This window comes from Balaenoptera musculus, chromosome 17 (assembly GCF_009873245.2).
Source record: "Balaenoptera musculus isolate JJ_BM4_2016_0621 chromosome 17, mBalMus1.pri.v3, whole genome shotgun sequence".
Classification (NCBI taxonomy): domain Eukaryota; kingdom Metazoa; phylum Chordata; class Mammalia; order Artiodactyla; family Balaenopteridae; genus Balaenoptera; species Balaenoptera musculus.
Genome location: NC_045801.1, coordinates 51,034,145 through 51,056,538, shown reverse-complemented (window position 1 = coordinate 51,056,538; position 22,394 = coordinate 51,034,145). Strand labels below are relative to the sequence as shown.

Here is a 22,394-nt window from a genome sequence, read left to right as displayed (position 1 = left end):
AAAGCTCACACTGAAACATAAAATTAAGAAGAATCAATAAACGTTTCCTTCAAAATTAAAACTTACTTGTTTCCTTCACCATCATACACCCATCTGGTAGTTCCAATTCCTTCATAGTTTGAAGCCCAATAATACATACAGGCATTAATGTGCAGAGTAAAGAGCAAGTATCCAGTTGTTCAAAAGGCTCTGACAGGAGAATAAATGCAAAGTAAGACTCATGTTTTTCCTGGAATACAGCCTATTTTAACATTTTCTTTTCCTTAAAGTCTCTGCTGAATCTCCTTGTTTTAAATTTGTGAACTGTTAACTCTCATTAGTACAATATAAAATGATGGTGCCTTCACATGTTTTCTGACTGCAGTGTCTTGACTGGGACTGACAGGGTAGAAAAAAAGAAATCCTCTCTTTCCACAGATGGTATGAGTCAACTCCCTGAAAGATATGCCTCCAGGGTCACCTCTCCACTTTGAGTCCCATAAAATACACCATGCTGATTTCACTGGATATCTCTGAAAAGCTCATGGGATTTTATGCTATGATTAACTGACTAGAGGTCTCTGGGCAAGTTAAGTTCAGAACAGCAAATGAATGAAAATTCAGATTAGAATGAATTGTCATGAGAGAGATGTAAAAACTTGTGAAAGAGCACATTTCTCTGTCCTTGTTCTGACTGAAGCAGGTAATACGTCCTCTTTTTCAGTGTTGTATTCTTCTAAAATCTAATATAACTTTCATACTTTTATCTCACTTCAAAATGTTCAAATCTACTTTAGAACACAACCCAATATTTTGCATAGCCCCAAATCTGAGATTATTCCCTTCTCTTTTGCAGGGAGGCCATATTCTTCCCAAGTCCTGTCTAAAATATTTCACCATTGCTCTCTCTCCCAGCCCTGAAGTACATTGAGATATACTTTACCTGTAGATATATGCCTTGTTCATTATAGACTCTAGGTGATGATTAAACTCAAAAAATGATGTGTACTATGTAGAAAACAAGCAAAAGAAATCCAAAAGTGCATTAGTCTTAAATACATCTATTATATTTAAATAAAACAATATAAAATAGACTTTATTTGTTACTGAAAATAATTCTATTCATGTCTTAAAAAAAACTAAGGTCTGTCAGTGGTATTTTCCTCCGGGTAGTGCATTTTAACAAGGCGCCAAACTTCCAGAGCTTCTTGCTTTATTTTATGTCTACCCTCTAGTTATAATCTTGTTTGTAATGCTTGTTGAAAATCAAACTTAAAACATTTCTTTCCTTTTTTTTCTTTTTAAAGCATGTAGTAGAACTTTATTTTACAATAATTAAAAATCATACCTCCCCCCAAAACATAAGTAAAATAGTAAAAAATACATTGAAATCATAAATAGGTGTTAAATCCTGTTGCTCAACACTAGCATTGTTTTTAAGCAAGTTGCATTAAATGTGTATTTATTTCAACAAAATTTAAAGTCCAGTTAATATTAGCATTTGTTATCTATTCTTAACATTGTTCAAAGACATAGAGAGTTTATATGCATCTAATCCAAACAGTTGCTATTTGCCTCAAGGTTTTCTTCTGCTTACACCCACTTCTATAGCAACAGATACTCCCTACATGCACTCTTACCCCCTACTTTCTCTTTTTAATCTATAGGCTGTAAAATGCAAGAGCAAGAGCATGAAATCCAGAGCCAAACACCAATCTCCTCTCTGCCACTTATTAACTGTGCGACCTTGGAAAAGTCACTTAATATTTCTGTACTTTGGTTTCCTCATCTGTAAATTGGGGACAATAGAGAATGTACTTAGACTCATAGGATCTTACAGATAGGAAGGGCTATTAGAGATTATTTAGTTCAAAGATTATTTAGTTCAAAATTTCATCCAATGTAGATAAGACTGTAATAGAACATTTGGAATTAGAAAACAGCTATAATAGCAATGACTATTTAACTAGAAATATACACAAATGATTTGTTTTTCCAGAATTCCTGAGTAGGAAACATCCATTAAGCATTCAGATTAAGATAATTTCAATTTGTGGTAACTTGTTTATTGTGCTCTTAACAGAAGTTTGCACAAAGGCACATTTTAAAATTTAGCTTAAGTGTTCACTGTAGAGAAAATTTATATTCTTAATTTGTTTTCTCATGTATAATTTGGAGATAGGTAAACGATATTTTCCCTAGAGAACTGCACATTAAAATGGCACACTTATGTGAAGATGACTGGACTGTGGGGCTATGTTGGCTTTCAGGATCTCCTATATTATAAAAAAAACTACCTAATATAGTGAGTAGGTTTTTGGACACTGAAGGGACACAGAGATGGGGTGTGAAGAGTTAGCATTTTATAATTTTTATTATAATGCCAGACAAACACTCAAATCCATAGGGACCTGAGTCTGTCTCAGAGTTGTTTGCCTCTGAGCAGTGGCCTCCAGAAACGTCTATCCTACACTAGAAATTTGATGACGGACGGCCAGGCCACCAAGCTGCTGGGAACGTTAAGTTCTGCTCAATCTAGACCTACATTCTGTGGTCAAAACAGAAGTCTCTAGAGTTGTCTTGGATGGACGAGAATATAGAGTAAGGTCCCTCTTGACTTGGAAAAATCATGGGCGTGGAAGGAAAGCTCCTTCAGCCTGAAGTTTATTTGCCCATCTGATTATAGTAAGGAATTTGGAGTCAGAAAAATATGTGATAGAATCCAGATACTGCCACTCACCAGAGTGTGTCTGGACAGATTTTTTTTACCCTGCTAATTCTCATTTCCCTCATCTCTAAAATGAGGTTGTTTGGAGGAATAAATGAGATAATGAATATGAAGTTTAACAAAGTATGTAGCTACAAGTATGTATTCAATAAATATCAGCTGCAGCTGTGTCAGAATCCACCCAAGCCTCCAGGTTATGTCATCTTGTCTTCTCAAGGTGTCAAAGCGATAACCACCTAAAACTGATAAAATCTTTGGTGTTCCTTTTAAGAAGGCTGTCTTTGGAAATACAAGCTATCATTGCTATTATTAAAAATTTATATGAAATTTCACATCTTGACTCTCCTCAGATTCCTCTTAGGTATCGGATAAAGCTATGGGTTATAAAATATTTATGTCTTAGAATCTTTTTGAATAGGTAATACATTCACATAGTTCAAAAACAATAGGAAATATATACCTTCATAGTCTTTTCTCCTATTCCTGCCCCTACCCATCCTGCTTTTCCCTCCAGCTTCTCAACCTTACCTCAGTTGACCATTTTTATTAGATTTTTTTGGGTAGTCTTCCACTGTTTATGTAATATAGAAAAATAGAATATTTTCCCCTTTCTGTTACAAAAGTTAGTATTGTTCTATAAACTGTTCTGTAACTAGCTTTTTTTTTTTTTTAACTAAGCAGTTTGTCTTGGAGGTCTTTCATAGAAAACTTCCTCTTTATTTTTGCATTACAAAGTACTCTATAGATATACTGCAACGTATTTAACTATTTCCCTCTTGATGGACATTTGAGTTGTATCTAAGTATATAAATAATTTTGTTATGCAAAACTGTGCTTGTATTTTTCTATAATTATAGAATTTTTGATGAGTGAGATAAGTTAGAGGTCATCTAAACTAATACATTCATTTTACAGCCAGTATTGCAGGCATTCAGTGACTATGTAATAAATAGTGACAAGTGGAAAAGAATAAAATTATAAAATATTCATTTGTAATTATAGCTGTATTTCAAAATACAAAGGCATTCCTATTTTAAGTTATTAAAATAGATGTTATGAGATATAGACTCAAAACAACAAAAAGCAACTTCCATCACTAGAAATAGGGATGTTTTTCATTCATTCAGCTTTTAAAATTCTTAGCATTGATGAGGGCATAAAAATGGAGGATAGTTTGGGAAAAATTAAGAATATGGTACTTTTAGGATATTTTAAAGTACTTTAAGATTTCCATTATTATAATAAGACAGTTAAGTATAGTTATCTTACCTTTAACATCCTATTTGTCCTAAATATTGGATTAAACCCAAAGAAGAGGTAGAAAACATCAAATGGCATTATTGATGCCACATCCAACTGTTGGAAGAACACATTCACAATTATGTTGTGTTTACATGCTTTTAAGGACACGAATTGATTTATACCAATGTATGTAAAGGCTGACCAGTCACCATGAATTATTTGTTGTTTAATACAAAATTGTCTTCAGTTTCATATGCATGGTGTCACTGAAAGGTGTATTAGCACCCTGAAAACACTATTTCATAGCCTACTTCCAATGAATTTCATTTCCAGCTTCATGCATCTGATCTTGCCTTAGACACTACATTTTCTGGGATTTTGTTGAGCTGTCACATATATTTAAGAGATGGCATGGTTGCTACTGATAAAATACATTTTAATAGTGTTTTAAACTTGGGGCTTTTGGACTGAAACTCAAGCCCATTCTTGATTTTATGTGAAAAAATTGGGCATTCATTGTAGTGATATATTTTTATGTTTCAGGCAATTCTCCAGTGTTCAGGGCTAATTATATTGTTGGTGGTTCATCCAGACTCTTCAGTTCTTTCTACTGCTGTCTACTTTGTATCATATTGCTAACAATAAACTGCTGTGAATGTATCTATCAGAGACTGTACAGGCTAACAGAGAGGAGAGGAAAGAAATCAGTCCCATTTACAATTATCAGTTCTGATGGGAGAAGGTATTGAAAATACTATTATAGCTAAAGATAATATATTTTACATTTGTGATGTATTTAAATTATTCTGGCCTTTGATTACTGTGGTAATTGTGAAATGACAGCATAACATTTGCATACTTTCCTGATTGCAATGATAACAATAAAAAATTCTTTTACATAAGATAATTATTCATTTTCATTATTTTTTACATCATCTTGAAAAATAGGGTACATTAAAAAAATATTTAATTTATTTAAGACAATTAAGAGCAGTTAATAGTTTTGTGTAAGGCCATACGTATGAAATGGAAAATTGAGGTAATTAATTGTGTACTACAATTTCAAAACCTAGTGCTATTGAAAAGGAATGGGACTTTCAGTTTGAATGAACACACGTTGGCTACTATAAACAAATTACTTACTAAAATAATTGGCTTAAAAATTGCATAATATCATCAAATCTCATTGATTTTACCCTACAGATATTGAGCCTTATAACAAGTTGAGAGGTACACAGAGCAGTTACTAAAATAATGTCTTATAAATAAGGAAGCAGGAGCACAGAACTGTTGATTTGTCTAGTGCTATTTCAGGACCCAATTGCTCAAATACTCACTTGACTTTTCTATGCAGTTATTAATCATGTTTGATATTAATACATCAATGTGGATTTGTATAGATAGAGATGATTTATTTCCCAGTGAATTGTAGAAAATTGAATTAAGTACTGACCAACACTGTACTCTGTATAAGGAACTTTGCAAAACATGTTGGGGTTGAAATAGAAGTAAGATATTGTTTCTGTTCACAAGAAGTTAACAATCTAATGGTGGAATAACCAAGCACAGAAATAGCTATAACACAATGCCATAAGACGTACAGGATGTGCTAAGGAAATTCAAAAGACGTGACTGCAATTAAATACATGTAAAATTTACATTTATAAACCCAAACTAAATATATGAGTTAAGTTGCCCTTATTCAAATTAAAGAAAGTGATTAAGTGTTTGGAATAAGGTCTGTGGCACTTACAAAACTATTCTTCCTCTTTGTAGGGTTCATCAAAGTAGTTTAGATATTTTATGAATATGTCTAAGTATGTGGCAGTTTTTTACAGAGAAAATTAGTTGGAGATAAAATCGAATTGAAAGAAATTTTAATCACTATAGATCGCCAGTAGGGACAATTTGGCACCTAAACCCAGATTTGTATTTTTAACAATATTTGAGGCCACTAAAGTGTTGTCCTTGAAATGGGAGGTTGGAGTTCACTCATACAGATTGGGTAACCTTGGAACATCCTCAAATCTCTGCCTATTTCTCGGGGTTAGGAGGAACAATAAAAGATAATAAAGTACTTTGTAAATAATTATGGGTGAAAAAACTACACATGGGTGAAAAAATAATATTATACTGTTATTTGAGAAAAGGAAGATGCCATGTTATCTAAATAATTGCTTCTTTTTTTTTTTTTGCTCTATGCCATTCTAACAATTTCCAGTGGTTTTATTTTTTAAATATTTTTATTAAAAAAATTTAAAAAATTTCATATTGGAGTATAGTTGATTAAAAATGTTGTGTTAGTTTCAGGTGTATTGCAAAGTGATTCAGTTATACATATATATGTATCTATTCTTTTTCAAATTCTTTTCCCATTTAAGTTATTACAGAATATTGAGCAGAGTTTCCTGTGTTATACCGTAGCATATATTTTGCTTATATGAACAAGAAAGAAATAGGAGTAGAAACAATTTTGTAGACTTTTACATCATCATGCTACATGAATTGGAGGCTAGAATTATGTATGGACAAGACAAAGTATACCCCATACTCCTTTGTTGACATTTAAATTGGAATTTAAATGTGGGCGCTAGGATTTTGTTCTGCCTAGTAAAGACCCATATATTGAATTACACATTTGCACATACTAGGAAGTATACTGTATAATTATTGAGAAGCAAAAACTCTACCTAATAAAACTTCATCTGTATAAACTTTGTTACAAAGGCTACAATTTTTAAAGGAGCAGATTTTTTTTTGGTAGAAATTTATAGATGGAACTTAAAGTCAAAATGGGAATGGATTAGTTGAACAACTTTGGAATTGTAAGTCACCTACCTGAAATTTTGTAGAACTCCTGTAGTGTCTCTTTAGTTCATTTGAATCCACCTGAAATATGTTATATTTATAATTCATATTAATTTTAGCCAATTTCATTAAACATTTTCTCACTTTAAAAAATTTATAGCTACTTCTTTCTATTAGTTCCTTCTAACATCAGCCTATAAATATGCTCTATCTTCCCATATCATAAATCAAAAAACCTTCCTTGGCTTTGTTTTCTTTTTTGTATTGCTCTAATTGTCACACTAATGCTTCTTAAGAGAGTTATTTACCTTGCTTTGCTCCACATCCTTCCTCCATATTTATTCTTCAACTCATGGCAATTTTAGTGGTGATTTGACTTTTGCTCACTTCTCTTATTCCATCAAGACTACCATTGTGAAAGCCACCAATAACCTCCTAATGATCATACCCAGGGAATCCTTTATACACTAACATTCTTTTATGGCACTCACCACGTTTTGAAATCACACATATATGTCTTGGCCCATTTATTTAAGATCAGTCTACTCCATGAAATGGTAATCTATCTCAGGACACGGTTGATTTTGTTTAGCAACTGTATACAACTAGTGACTATAATATATTAAAAGCCCAATAAATATTTGAGTGGATGAATAGGTAAAGGCCTGAAGAGATGAGTAAAACTTTTGAAGCATTTGACTTTTTTGGGACAATTTTGTCCTTGGAACTTTCTCTTTCCAAAGAATCTGTAATGCCATTCTTGGTTTACTTTACTTCTTCAGTTCCAGTTTTCAGGGTCCTTCTTGCATCCTATGGCTAGCCATTTAAAGTAAATATTTACCAGGATTCAGCCCTCTTCTCTTTTCTCTTCATATTTACTTCCTGGGAAATTTCAACCACTTTCATTGTTTCAAAGATCACCATGTATGTAGATGCTACCAAACCTCTACCTCCACTTAATATTAGTATCTGGAGCTGTTGACCTGTCCAACAGCTGCTTATTGTCTTCCTCACTTAGCAGTTCTGCTCATCTCAAATTTAACCTACAACAAACCTGAATTCATCATCATTCTCCATTTCCCCTAAAGCCAGCCATGCTCCTCCTCTTATTGAGTATCCTATGAGAATCCTCATCTACACTAGTCAGTGATCCTACACCACTCACTCTCCTTTAGCCCTCATCCAACCAGCAACCATGTTCTACGGATTCTCCTTTCTAAAATTTTCTCATGCCTATTTTCTCCTTTTGGCTTTGGTTTCCTTGCCTTTATTCTTGCTTTCCTTGATCAGTTCTACAATGTCAGTGAGATGATCTCTCTAGATCAGATCATTAACAATTCTATTTATGTCAAATCCTATGACTTCACATGACTTAAAGAAAAAAAATCCAAGCTCCCTTTCATGATATACAAAGCTCTACTTTCTCTGTCTCACTCACCTCCTGAAGCATCTCATACTCATTCTGTTTAGCAGTGCATAGCAGAGTTTCTTACCTTGATGCCTTTACCTATGCTGTTCCCAGAACTTAGGACATATTTTTCCCTTTTTTAATGGGGACGAAGGTGTGCAGATAATTTCAATTAATCCATCAAAATTTGGACCAGGTGTTGCCTCCTTTATATGGTTTTCTCTGCATCAAAAAGCACCAAGGGCTCACCTCTGTCATGACTCACATCACAAAACTCCACCATTTTTCTTTTGTCTGTCCATCCTTCATACTCTGAGCTACTTAAAAGGGTAGGGACAATATATTTATCCTGTGTTTCTCAGTTCCTAACACAATGTCTAACACACAACAGGTGCTCAGTAAATGTGTGATAAGAGATAGAGGAATAGGAAGGCATTTGTTAACATTCAGAATTAATGTTAATATTGGGATTATATTTTTCTATTTCACTTATAGGTAGGAGGAAATTGTCTGTGTACTATTAATTATTTGACCAAAGTATTATAACTTGGACACATGGAAGCAGCATCTTCTAATAATTATTATCCAGGCTGTCCATGTTCAGAAATTTTAAATTGCTGTTGAACAGTGTTTAAGATTTGTTAGCCAAGTTCCCAATTCCTGCCTCACCACCCCATATTTTGGGCTATAATTCCTACCCACGTGCACATACTAAATTTTACAGAAATATATTAGAAAATATATGACATGCTTATTTAATGATACTTTTCCCTGAAACAAAATGTCTTACTGAGCCACAGGCAGATATAGGTATATGTACAAGTTTACGCTGAATCATGTACCAAGCTTGAGTAAGATGAGTCAGCTCCTTCAAAGCTTATATGGAACAGGCAGACATACCAAGTGCACATATCAAGAGCTCCTTCAAAGCTTATAGGGAACAGACATATGGAACAGACAGACGTATCAAGTGCTAAGAAGTTAAGTTGAAGTATGACCCCATCCTCCAACTCTGGAAGAATGTTCTTAGCATATTTATCCCTTTACTTTCAGGGTTGTCGGTGATCCTATAACTGAAAAATGTAAGTGAAACTAAAACTTGCTAGATTAAATGAAAATGCTATCTGGTGATTCTAAAACCCATTTTCTTTGGCGCACTAAATATATTCGGCATCCTTAGCCATCTGAGGATCAGCATACTTACTGGTTAAAAATTAGGCACTTTTTTTTTTTTAACATCTTTATTGTAGTATAATTGCTTCACAATGGTGTGCTGGTTTCTGCTCTATGACAAAGTGAATCAATTATACATACACATATATCCTCATATCTCCTTCCTCTTGCCTCTCCCTCCCACCCTCCCTATCCCACCCCTCTAGGTGGTCACAGAGCACGGAGCTGATCTCCCTGTGCTATGCAGCTGCTTCCCACTATCTATTTTACATTTGGTAGTGTATATATGTCCATGATACTCTCTCACTTCGTTCCAGTTTACCCTTCCCAGTCCCCGTGTCCTCAAGTCCATTCTCTATGTCTGCATCTTTATTCCTGTCCTGCCCCTAGGTTCTTCAGAACCATTTTATTTTTAGATTCCATATATATGTGTTAGCATACAGTATTGGTTTTTCTCTTTCTGACTTACTTCACTCTGTATGACAGACTCCAGGTCCACCTCACACAAATGACTCAATTTCGTTTCTTTTTATGGCTGAGTAATATTCCATTGTGTATATGTGCCACATCTTCTTTATCCATTCATCTGTTGATGGACACTTAGGTTGCTTCCATGTCCTGGCTATTGTAAATAGAGCTGTAATGGACACTGTGGTAAATGACTCTTTTTGAATTATGGTTTTCTCAGGGTATATGCTCAGTAGTGGGATTGCTGGGTCATATGGTAGTTTTATTTTTAGTTTTTTAAGGAACTTCCATACTGTTCTCCATAGTGGCTGGATCAATTTATATTCTCACCAACAGTGCAAGAGGGTTCCCTTTTCTCCACATCCTCTCCAGCATTTATTGTTTGTAGATTTTTTATGATGGCCATTCTGACTGGTGTGAGGTGATACCTCGTAATTTTAATTTACATTTCTCTAATGATTAGTGATGTTGAGCATCCTTTCATGTGTTTGTTGGCAAACTGTATATCTTCCTTGGAGAAATGTCTATTTAGGTCTTCTGCCCATTTTTGGATTGGGTTGTTTGTGTTTTTGATATTGAGCTGCATGAGCTGCTTGTAAATTTTGGAGATTAATCCTTTGTCAGTTGCTTCATTGGCAAATATATTCTCCCATTCTGAGAGTTGTCTTCTTGTCATGTTTATGTTTTCCTTTGCTGTGCAAAACATTTCAAGTTCAATTAGGTCCCATTTGTTTATTTTTGTTTTTATTTCTATTTCTCTAGGAGGTGGGTCAAAAAGGATCTTGCTGTGATTTATGTCATAGAGTGTTCTGCCTAGGTTTTCCTCTAAGAGTTTTATAGTGTCTGGCCTTACATTTAGGTCTTTAATCCATTTTGAGTTTATTTCTGTGTATGGTGTTAGGGAGTGTTCTAATTTCATTCTTCTATATGTAGCTGTCCAGTTTTCCCAGCACCACTTATTGAAGAGGCTATCTTTTCTCCATTGTATATTCTTGCCTCTTTTATCAACATAAGAAGACCATATGTGCATGGGTTTATCTCTGGGCTTTCATTCCTGTTCCATTGATCTATATTTCTGTTTTTGTGCCAGTACAATACTGTCTTGATTACTGTAGCTTTGTAGTAGAGTCTGAGGTCTGGGAGCCTGATTCCTTCAGCTCGCTTTTTCTTTCTCAAGATTGCTTTGGCTATTCGGAGTCTTTGTGTTTCCTTACAAATTGTGAAATTGTTTGTTCTAGTTCTGTGAAAAATGCCATTGGTAGTTTGATAGGATTGCACTGAATCTGTAGATTGCTTTGGGTAGTATAGTCATTTTCACAATATTGATTCTTCCAATCCAAGAACATGGTATATCTCTCCTCTGTTTGTATCATTTTAATTTCTTTCATCAGTGTCTTATAGTTTTCTGCATATGGGTCTTTTGTCTCCTTAGGTAGGTTTTTTCCTAGATATTTTATTCTTTTTGTTGCAGTGGTAAATGAAAGTGTTTCCTTAATTTCTCTCTGAGATTTTTCATCATTAGTGTATAGGAATGCAAGAGATTTCTGTGCATTATTTTTGTATCCTGCTACTTTACCAAATTAATTGATTAGGTCTAGTCATTTTCTGGTAGCATCTTTAGAATTCTCTATGTATAGTATCATGTCATCTGCAAATAGTGACAGCTTTACTTCTTTTCCAATTTGGATTCCTTTCATTACTTTTTCTTCTCTGATTGCTGTGGCTAAACTTCCAAAATTATGTTGAATAATAGTGGTGAGAGTGGACAACCTTGTCTTGTTCCTGATCTTAGAGGAAATGGTTTCAGTTTTTCACCATTGAGAACCATGTTGGCTGTGGGTTTGTCATATATGACCTTTATTATGTTGAGGTAAGTTCCCTCTATGCCTACTTTCTGGAGAGTTTTTGTCATAAATGGGTGTTGAATTTTGTTGAAAGCTTTTTCTGCACCTACTGAGATGAATATATGATTTTTCTCCTTCAATTTGTTAATATGGTGTATTGCATTGATTGATTTGTGTATATTGAAGAATCTTTGCATTCCTGGGATAAACCCCACTTAATCATGGTGTATGATCCTTTTAATGTGCTGTTGGATTCTGTTTGCTAGTATTTTGTTGAGGATTTGTGCATCTATGTTCATCAGTGATACTGGCCTATAGTTTTCTTTCTTTGTGACATCTTTGTCTAGTTTTGGTATCAGGGTGATGGTGGCCTCATAGAATGAGTTTGGGAGTGTTCCTCCCTCTGCTATATTTTGGAAGAGTTTGAGTAGGTTGGGTGTTCGCTCTTCTCTAAATGTTTGATAGAATTCGCCTGTGAAGCCATCTGGTCCAGAGCTTTTGTTTGTTGGAAGATTTTAAAACACAGTTTCAATTTCAGTGCTCGTGATTGGTCTGTTTATATTTTCTATTTCTTCCTGGTTCAGTCTTGGAAGCTTGTGCTTTTCTAAGAATTTGTCCATTTCTTCCAGGTTGTCCATTTTATTGGCATAGAGTTGCTTGTAGTAATCTCTCATGATCCTTTCTATTTCTGCAGTGTCAATTGTTACTTCTCCTTTTTCATTTCTAATTCTATTGGTTTGAGTCTTCTCCCTTTTTTTCCTGATGAGCCTGGCTAATGGTTTATCAATTTTGTTTATCTTCTCAAAGAACCAGCTTTTAGTGTTATTGATTTTTTTTGAAAGATAAAATTTATAGAGAGAATGTTTTGCTTATCTCTTTTAAATTTTATTTATTTATTTATTTATGGCTGTGTTGGGTCTTTGTTTCTGTGCGAGGGCATTCTCCAGTTGTGGCAAGTGGGGGCCACTCTTCATCGCAGTGCATGGGCCTCTCACTATCACAGCCTCTCTTGTTGCGGAGCACAGGCTCCAGACGCGCAGGCTCAGTAATTGTGGCTCATGGGCCCAGCTGCTCTGCGGCATGTGGGATCTTCTGGGACCAGGGCTCGAACCTGTGTCCCCTGCATTGGCAGATGGATTCTTAACCACTGCGCCACCAGGGAAGCCCCAGTTTTATTGATCTTTGCTATTGTTGCCTTCATTTCCTTTTCGTTTCTTTCTTTCTTTCTTTTTTTTTTTTAAGGAAGGTAGTCTTTTTTTTTTAAAATTAATTAATTAATTTATTTTTGGGTGTGTTGGGTCTTCGTTTCTGTGTGAGGGCTTTCTCTGGTTGTGGCAAGCGGGGGCCACTCTTCATCGTGGTGTGTGGGCCTCTCACTGTCGTGGCCTCTCTTGATGCAAGGCACAGGCTCCAGACGCGCAGGCTCAGTAGTTGTGGCTCACAGGCTTAGTTGCTCCGCGGCATGTGGGATCTTCCCAGAACAGGGCTCGAACCCGTGTCCCCTGCATTGGCAGGCAGATTCTCAACCACTGTGCCACCAGGGAAGCAGCCCTTTTTCATTTATTTCTGATCTGACTTTTATGATTTCTTTCCTTCTGCTAACTTTGAGGTTTTTTTTGTTCTTCCTTCTCTAATTGCTTTAGGTGTGAGGTTAGGTTGTTTATTTGAGATGTTTCTTGTTTCTTGAGGTAGGATTGTATTGCTATAACTTCCCTCTTAGAATTGCTTTTGCTGCATCCCATAGGTTTTGGGTCATCGTGTTTTCATTGTCATTTGTTTCTAGGTATTTTTAAATTTCCTCTTCAATTTCTTGAGTGATCTCTTGGTTATTTAGTAGTGTATTGTTCAGCCTCCATGTGTTTGTATTTTTTACAGATTTTTCCCTGTAATTGACATCTAGTCTCATACCGTTGTGGTCCGAAAAGATACTTGATACGATTTTAATTTTTTAAAATTTACCAAGGCTTGATCTGTGACCCAAGATATGATATATCCTGGAGAATGTTCCACGAGCACTTGAGAAGAAAGTGTTTTTGAATGGGATGTCCTATAAATATCAATTAAGTTCATCTTGTTTAATGTATCATTTAAAACTTTTTTCCCCTTATTTATTTTCATTTTGGATAATCTGTCCATTGGTGAAAATGGGGTGTTAAAGTCCCCTACTATGATTGTGTTACTGTTGATTTCCCCTTTTATGGCTGTTAGCATTTGCCTTATGTATTGAGGTGGTCTTATGTTGGGTGCATAAATATTTTCAACTGTTATATCTTCTTCTTGGATTGATCCCTTGATCATTATGTAGTGTCCTTCTTTGTCTCTTGTAGTAATCTTTATTTTAAAGTCTATTTTGTCTGATATGAGAATTGCTACTCCAGGTTGCTTTTGATTTCCATTTGCATGGAATATCTTGTTCCATCACCTCACTTTCAGTCTGTATGTGTCCCTAGGTCTGAAGTGGGTCTCTTGTAGACAGTATATATATGGGTCTTGTTTTTGTGTCCATTCAACCAATCTATGTCTTTTGGTTGGAGCATTTTATCCATTTACATTTAAGGTAATTATCGATATGTATGTTCCTATTACCATTTTCTTAATTGTTTTGGGTTTGTTATTCTAGGTCTTTTCCTTCTCTTGTGTTTCCTGCCTAGAGAAGTTCCTTTAGCATTTGTTGTAAAGTTGGTTTGGTGGTGCTAAATTCTGTTAGGTTTTGCTTGTCTGTAAAGGTTTTAATTTCTATGTTGAATCTGAATGAGATCCTTGCTGGGTAGTGTAATCTTGTTTGTAAGTTTTTCCCTTTCCTCACTGTCAATATGTCCTGCCACTCCCTTCTGGTTTGCAGAGTTTCTGCTGAAAGATCAGCTGTTAACCTTATGGGGATTTCCTTTTATGTTATTTGTTGTTTTTAATATTTTTCTTTATATTTAATTTTTGATAGTTTCATTAATATGTGTCTTGGCGTGTTTCTCCTTGGATTTATCCTGTATGAGGCTCTCTGTGCTTCTGGACTTGATTGACCTTTTCCTTTCCCATATTAGGGAAGTTTTCAACTATAAGCTCTTCAAATATTTTCTCAGTCCCTTTCTTTTTCTCTTTGTCTTCTGGGACCCCTATAATTCGAATGTTGGTGCATTTAATGTTGTCCCAGAGGTCTCTGAAAGTGTCCTTAATTCTTTTCATTCCTTTGTCTTTATTTTGCTCTGAGGTAGTTATTTCCACTATTTTATGTTCCAGGTCATTTATCCTTTGTTCTGTCTCAGTTATTCTGCTATTGATTCCTTCTAGAGAATTTTAAATTTCATTTATTGTGTTGTTCATCATTGTTTGTTTGCTCTTTAGTTCTTCTAGGTCCTTGTTAAATGTTCGTTGTATTTCCTCCATTCTATTTCCAAGATTTTGGATCATCTTTACTATCATTTCTCTGAATTCTTTTTCAGGTACACTGCCTATTTCCTCTTTGTTTGGTCTGATGGGTTTTTACCTTGCTCTTTCATCTGCTGTGTGTTTCTCTGTCTCTTCATTTTGGTTAACTTACTGTGTTTGGGTCTCCTTTTCAGAGGCTGCACATTTGTAGTTTCCATTGTTTTTGGTGTCTGCCCCCAGTGGGTAAGGTTGGTTCCATGGATTGTGTTGGCTTCCTGGTGGAGGGGACTGGTGCCTGTGTTCTGGTGGATGAGGCTGGATCTTGTCTTTCTGATGGGCAGGACTGCATCAGGTGGTGGGTTTTGGGGTTTTTGTGACCTTATTATGATTTTAGGCAGCCTCTCTGCTAATGGGTGGGGTTGTGTTCCTATCTTTCTACTTGTTTGGCGTAGAGTGTCCAGCACTGTAGCTTACTGGTCGTTTAGTGGAGCTGGGTACTGGCATTTAGATGGAGATCTCTGGGAGAGATTTTGCCATTTGATATTACATGGAGCTGGGGGGTCTCTTGTGGACCAATGTCCTGAACTTGGCTCTCCCACCTCAGAGGCACAGGCCTGACACCTGGCTGGAGCACGAAGACCCTGTCAGCCACACAGCTCAGAAGAAAAGGGAGTGAGAAAGAAAGAAAGAAAAAATAAAATAAAATAAATAAAGGTATTAAAATAAGAATATAAAAGTTATTAAAAATAAAAAAAATTAAAAAGTAATTAAAAAAAGAAAAAGAAAGAACGAGCAATGAAACCAAAAAACAAAGCCACCAATGATAACAAGTGCTAAAAACTATACTAAAAGAGAAAAAAAGAAAACCCCAAAAAACAAAAATGGACCAACAGAACCCTAGGACAAATGGTGGAAGCAAAGCCATACAGACAAAATCACACAAAGAAGCATATACATACACACTCAGAAAAAGAGAAAAAGGAAAAAAAAATGTATGTATAAAAAAAAGGAAGAGAGCAACCAAATGAATAAACAAATCTACCAATGATAACAAACTGTAAATACTAAACTAAGATACACATAAAACCAGAAACAAATTAGATGCAGAAAGCAAACCCCAAGTCTACAGTTGCTCCCAAAGTCCACTGCCTCAATTTTGGGATGATTCGTTGTCTATTTAGTTATTCCAGAGATGCAGGGTACATCAAGTTGATTGTGAAGATTTAATCCGCTGCTCCTGAGGCTGCTGGGAGAAATTTCCCTTTCTCTTCTTTGTTCGCACAGCTCCTGGGGTCCAGCTTTGGATTTGGCCCTGCCTCTGACTGTAGGTTGCCTGAGGGCATCTGTTCTTCACCACGACAGGACAGGGTTAAAGTAACAGCTGATTAGGGGGCTCCGGATCACTCAGGCTGGGGGGAGGGAGGGATATGGAATGCAGGGTGAGTCTGCGGCGGCAGAGGCCGGCATGACATTGCAACAGCCTGAGGTGCGCAGTGTGTTCTCCTGGGGAAGTTGTCCCTGGACCACGGGACACTGGCAGTGGCGGGCTGCACAGGCTCCCAGGAGGGGAGGTGTCGATAGTGACCCATGCTTGCACACAGGCTTCATGGTGGCTGCAGCAGCAGCCTTAGCTTTTCATGCCTGCCTCTGGTGTCCGCGCTGATAGTCGCGGCTCACGCCCATCTCTGGAGCTTGTTTAGGCAGTGCTCTGAATCCCCTCTCCTTGCGCACCCCAAAACAATGGTCTCTTGCCTCTTAGGGAGTTCCAGAATTTTTCCTGGACTCCATCCCAGCTAGCTGTGGCACACTAACCCCCTTCAGGCTGTGTTCATGCAGCCAACCCCAGTCCTCTCCCTGGGATCTGACCTCTGAAGCCCGAGCCTCAGCTCCCAGTCCCCACCCACCCCAGCGGGTGAGTAGACAAGCCCCTCAGGCTGGTGAGTACTGATCGGCACCGATCCTCTGTGCAGGAATCTCTCCACTTTGCCCTCTGCACCCCTGTTGTTGAGCTCTCCTCCGTGGCTCTGAAGCTTCCCCCCTCTGCCACACCTTGTCTCTGCCGGTGAAGGGGCTTCCTAGTGTGTGGAATCCTTTCCTCCTTCACAGCTCCCTCCCACTGGTGCAGGTCCCATCCCTATTCTTTTGTCTCTGTTTTTTCTTTTTTCTTTTGCCCTACCCGGGTACGTGGGGAGTTTCTTGCCTTTTGGGAGGTCTGAGGTCTTCTGCCAGCGTTCAGTAGGTGTTCTGTAGGAGTTGTTCCACATGTAGATGTATTTCTGATGTATTTGTGGGGAGGAAGGTGATCTCCAGTTCCTACTCCTCTGCCATCTTGAAGTCTCTCTGTAGGCACTTATTTTTAATATGTAACCCGATTTAATTCTCTCTGTCTCTTTTAAGCCTCATTATTACGCAGGCAACATTTATTCTGAGGAAGCTTACTTTAGAAAGGGTATGATAATTGCACTTAAATCTTTTTCAAACAGATAGTCTTTGAAGACTCTCTTCTAAGGTATTATTATATTTATTTATTGTTTACCTCTTCTTTTAAATAATTCATAGAAACTCCATAATTTCACATAGAACAGATATAAATGTTTCAAGATAATAATATCATATAATACAACTACAAGGTACATTAAACTGTTATTCAAGGGAAGAAAATCCTTGAACCAAGATTGCCATTAATTCACTCCTTCAAACATTTTTGAGTATACCCTCTGAATTCCTAGGATAAATAGGGAAATGAATTGAATACTGTCCCTACTCTCAAGAAACTTATTATCAGGTAAGAAAGCGAGCTGCCTATACAAATAGGAGACAAGAGGAAGTTAGTGTGTGGACATTCATTCATTTGATTCAGTCAGCAATTCACTGCACATCTTCTAGAAGCCAGACCCTAGGCTAGGTGTTCACATTGTCTTACTTAATCTTCACAATAAGTTTATGAGGTCGGTGGTACTAGTTCTATTTTACAGATGACAAAGATAGTACACAATGAAAGGGTAAATTTATTTTTCTCAAGTATTGCTGTAAGTTAATTTCAGAGGCAAAATTTGACCCTGGGCTATTTGTTTCTGCTACAACGTAGTGAACTTAATTGTTATTTAACAATTAAATAACAGAAGTGTGAGTAAAATGTGCAGAGCACAGAGAAGGGAGTTGTTAATTTTCTCTAGAACAGTGTATAAATAGTAGCTAATGGACCAAAAGCAGTTGACTATAGTGGCAGGCCTGATAGACGTGGTCACTAGAAGGTTCTGAGCGTTTCCGTGGATCCTTGTGATTGGCAGTCTTAGCAAAGTGTTGTGGGTGCAAGTCTCATATCTACATAACCTCCATGGTGTCATTCCCAGCTCTATTCCTGCTGTCTATAAAGGACATTTTAAATAAGCAACTCTTTTTGTTGGTCCTTGAATCAAAATTCTGTTCTCTGTGCAACACCATTCTCAGAAGAAACATACTGCACATAAATGCTGAGGAAAACTTGTAAACCCTCCCAATTCCCTCTATTGTGGCCTCCAGCACCTCAATCTGGTATCTGTTTTCCCTCAAGCCCTTGGGGAATTGATATTTCCATCCTCCAGTTCTGGAATATCTGTCAACTATAGGTATTTAATAAATGTTTGTTGAATGAGTGAATGAATGAATAATTTGATGGTGTAAAACAAATGTCACATAGATAGCTAAATGTAGTGAGACTTTCAGGTTGGGTACTCAACTTGCATAGTCCTTTTAGCAAAATGTAATCAAGTTTCAAAGTCTAAAACTACCTACTCTACATTAAAGAAACCATTAAACTTTATTTGAAGAAACAAAGCAATTAGTTCCTGCTCTATATTTGTAGCTTGTGATAATGCATTTTAAATAGAGCCCATTGAGTGTGTTTTTATTGGTTATTTTTCTTGGTTTTAACACTCCATTGTGTGCAAAGACCTCTTAGAAAATTGAAAATAAAAGTCTCTCCTTACTGATTTTGTCATTTTCCATTTGTCAAACATTGATTTTCTCCCCCCTTTGTGCACCTAATGCAGGTTGAAATTAGTGCCCCCTTTTGAAATTAGTGTCCCCTTTTTTGGGTGTTATTTCTTATTTGTACACATCTTCATTCATCAAACTGTCAGTGAACTTAGGGGATCATGCTGGTGAGTTAACTAATGCTCTGAAGTCCACACAAGGAATATTTTGAATAGATTTTTGCTATAGCTTTAGCTCTTGCCTTTAGAATTTCTTCCTAGCAAAGATTTCAAATATAGGGGGCATTCCTCAACAAATAATATTTTTTAAAGAAAAAAATGACCCGAACTCCTTTCAGCATTTTGATAACTTAAAATCATCTGGAGATTCAAAAGAAAATATTCAGGAGATTAAGGAGACTACCCCTCTTCTTCAAAAACATATATGAACCCAAGATGCCATACACTTGGTTGCTCTGCTCTTCCTACTTTGACATTGGAAGATCTGTTCCATGCAGCCCTCACTGCAACTGTGACGAGGATATCACAGTGGACATCAGTTGGAAAGGAAGCATTGTTCTAGTTAGCTGGGGAAGGGCCCAGGGGTGGGGTGCAGGGTATAAGAGGCTGTACGATTTGGGTGTGTACTTGTGAAAACATAGTCTTCTCTTTCTGTCTTAGATTGATTGGATTGGCTCTGAAATTCCCTCAACAGTGAGAATAAATCCAGGAGAAGATGATTTCTCCTAAGGGTAAGAATGATATTTCTGAAGTGGACAAAACACTGCATTTGATGATGAGGAATGAGGTGTGATGAATCTGGAAAGTGAAGAGTGAAAAGAGGATAGGCACCAGACACAGTTCCAGGCACCCTACCAGCATTAATTCATTCAGTCTTCTCATCAGTATTATGAAGGTACTATTGTTATTCCCATTTTTAAAATGAGGAAACTAAGGCACAGGGAGATGCATGGCCCCCAGCACGTGATGATTGCTCAGTGGTTGTTTTGTTATTGTTGTTGTTATTATTATTGTTATTATACTGGTGGTTCCAGTGGTTAAAGACCCATACATGCAGACAATCAGTCAGACATTAAATAACACAATGCTGTTAATTTGGTTTTTTTGTAGTTCAATCTGATATTCCTTTGTCAGTTTGTGCTTCTCCCGAGCCCTACTTACTATTATGTCTCCTCCTCTAATAAACTGGAGTCTGGGCTGGATTAACAGCAAATCGAAAAGGTAGATGGTATCACATATGATGTCCGTAATAAGCCAGTAGCGTGCGTTGTTTGGTGTTTGATATGGGAAAATGATGCGCAGCGGTATGAGCCAGCAGTTCCAGTTAAAGGCAATGGTGACAAGCAAGAGCCACAGGAGATAGAATCGATCTAGAAAAATAGCGACTGGAGTAATCCACATGGCATGTAAAAAACATTAAAATAATTCTGTTGCTTAGTTTGGTAAAGTTGGGGCACCACCATCTGGAAATTAGCAATTTGTGTAAGAGACTCTGTTTAAAACATTCAGCACAATTCTGCCCCTAGAGCCGAGGCACTGGGGTTTACGAGGGATAAGTCATCTAATCAGCTTTTCTGACATTAGAGAGTGTTCTTCCTGTCTCCTAGAGAAGTGGCCACTGAGTCTGTCCCCATGAGTGACTGTACTATTTAGATCAGGAAAGGGGAACCCAAGGAAAAGTCAGAGGTACCGTGTCCAGGAGAACTGACTCAAAGGGCTTTATGCTGGTTGGTAATTAAGCTGCAGGATCACCCAGGGCTTGTGAGCCAAAGGTCACATCTTGCCCACAGGGGTGTGACTGAAGTGGGGAGGGGGCAAATCAGCCAGTGAAGGCAGTCCATGACCCTGCACACAGGGCTTTCCTCTGCCCAAGGGAAGCTGTAGGAGGGGATTTGTTCAATTGGATTAATTAACAATGTGAAGCCATGGAAGATGACAGACATTTTATAATGATTATTTTTTTTGGGGGGTGTTCAGTGAACATATTACTTAATGCTTTGGGACTTCCTTTGGAAGTTAATTAGGGACAGGACAGGCCCTGGACTATTTTAAAAACACACAGGAATATTTTTATCTCTTATCTTCACTGGAAAGGGGAAAACAACCCACTGCAGATAATACAGTTTAAATTCTGCTTTCTAGATAGGTTCAGAACACTGGCTAGAGAAAATGGAAGCCATCTGTGACTTTGGGTTTCAGGGGTTCTTGGTAATAGCCAGCCCTCCCACTGAGATAGTCCACCCTTTGATGGTACCTGTGTATGAATCTATGCTTTTTGGAAGTCTGATTCGCTTCAGATATTCTGTCAGAGGCACCTTCTGATAATGTTCTTCTTTTAGCTTAGCACTGCTTTCTTGTGTTGATGATAAAACTGTGGGCTTTGCTTTATAGGAAAAACGAGATGAAAACATTTTTAAGAGGTTAGATTAGCTTAATGAGGAAAAAGCTTGGATTTCTTGGAATCAAAACATTCCAAAATCTTCCCCTCTCAATACAGGCAGATGAGGCATTTCATGACATTTAAAATATTGCCATTTGTGAAAATATCCAAGTAATGGAAACATCAAAATTTGGAAATAAATAGCAGGTTTAAAGTTTAAATTAAGTGTCCCAAAGATGTTACAAATAGGATATTTTAAATACAAGTTTCATTCCTACATATTTTGGAGCATAAATAGTTAGTGCTTTGGATTTACATTGAACAGAAACATTACAAATGTGCACCATTCCACAGGTTTCAGTTTCATGCTTCTTTTTTTTTTTTTAAGTCTTTATTGAATTTGTTACAATATTGCTTCTGTTTTATGTTTTGGTTTTTTGGCTGCAAAGAATGTGGGACTCAGCTTCCTGACCAGGGATTGAACCGGCACCCCCTGCATTGGAAGGCAAAGTCTTAACCACTGGACCACCAGGGAAGTCCCCTAGTTTCATGCTTCTTTAGCTTCATTTATATCCTTCCAGTTATGGGTAAGTAAAGTTCAAAATATTCTTTCAACAAATCTTTATCAAGCTATAATGACTATATTTTAGACCCTTCTCTTTAAAAAGAAACTATATATAATACATAGTTCATTTTGAAAATCCAACTTTCTTCATACAGAATTATAAGGAAATCCTCAACTCCATCCCATGTAATTAACAATTTAGTTTTTATTTATCTGTTATTAAACAACACACTTTCTTCTCTACTTTTTCTATACATTTATAAACATTTTATATAGATATAATCATGGTATATATGTGTATATATACTATATATATACATATATACAACATGTATCTATGTATATATGACATTTATATCACTTTTGTGCTCTACTTTATTGTACTTATTAATTTTTCATAAGCACATTTCTGTAATTATTAGATAGACTGATAATTTTCTCTCTCCTTATGTGATTAGTTCA

General features: G+C 36.6%; 1 protein-coding gene across 1 annotated transcript in view; it reads right to left on the bottom strand.

Moving 5' to 3' along the window:
- Positions 1-22,394, bottom strand: part of CNGB3 (cyclic nucleotide gated channel subunit beta 3) — a 159,844-nt gene that overhangs the window by 65,660 nt on the left and 71,790 nt on the right. Inside the window, 6 exon segments of the mRNA XM_036830505.1 lie at positions 67-189; positions 923-987; positions 3,977-4,063; positions 6,788-6,838; positions 20,149-20,357; positions 21,242-21,370. Coding sequence (XP_036686400.1) covers positions 67-189; positions 923-987; positions 3,977-4,063; positions 6,788-6,838; positions 20,149-20,357; positions 21,242-21,370 — 664 coding nt within the window.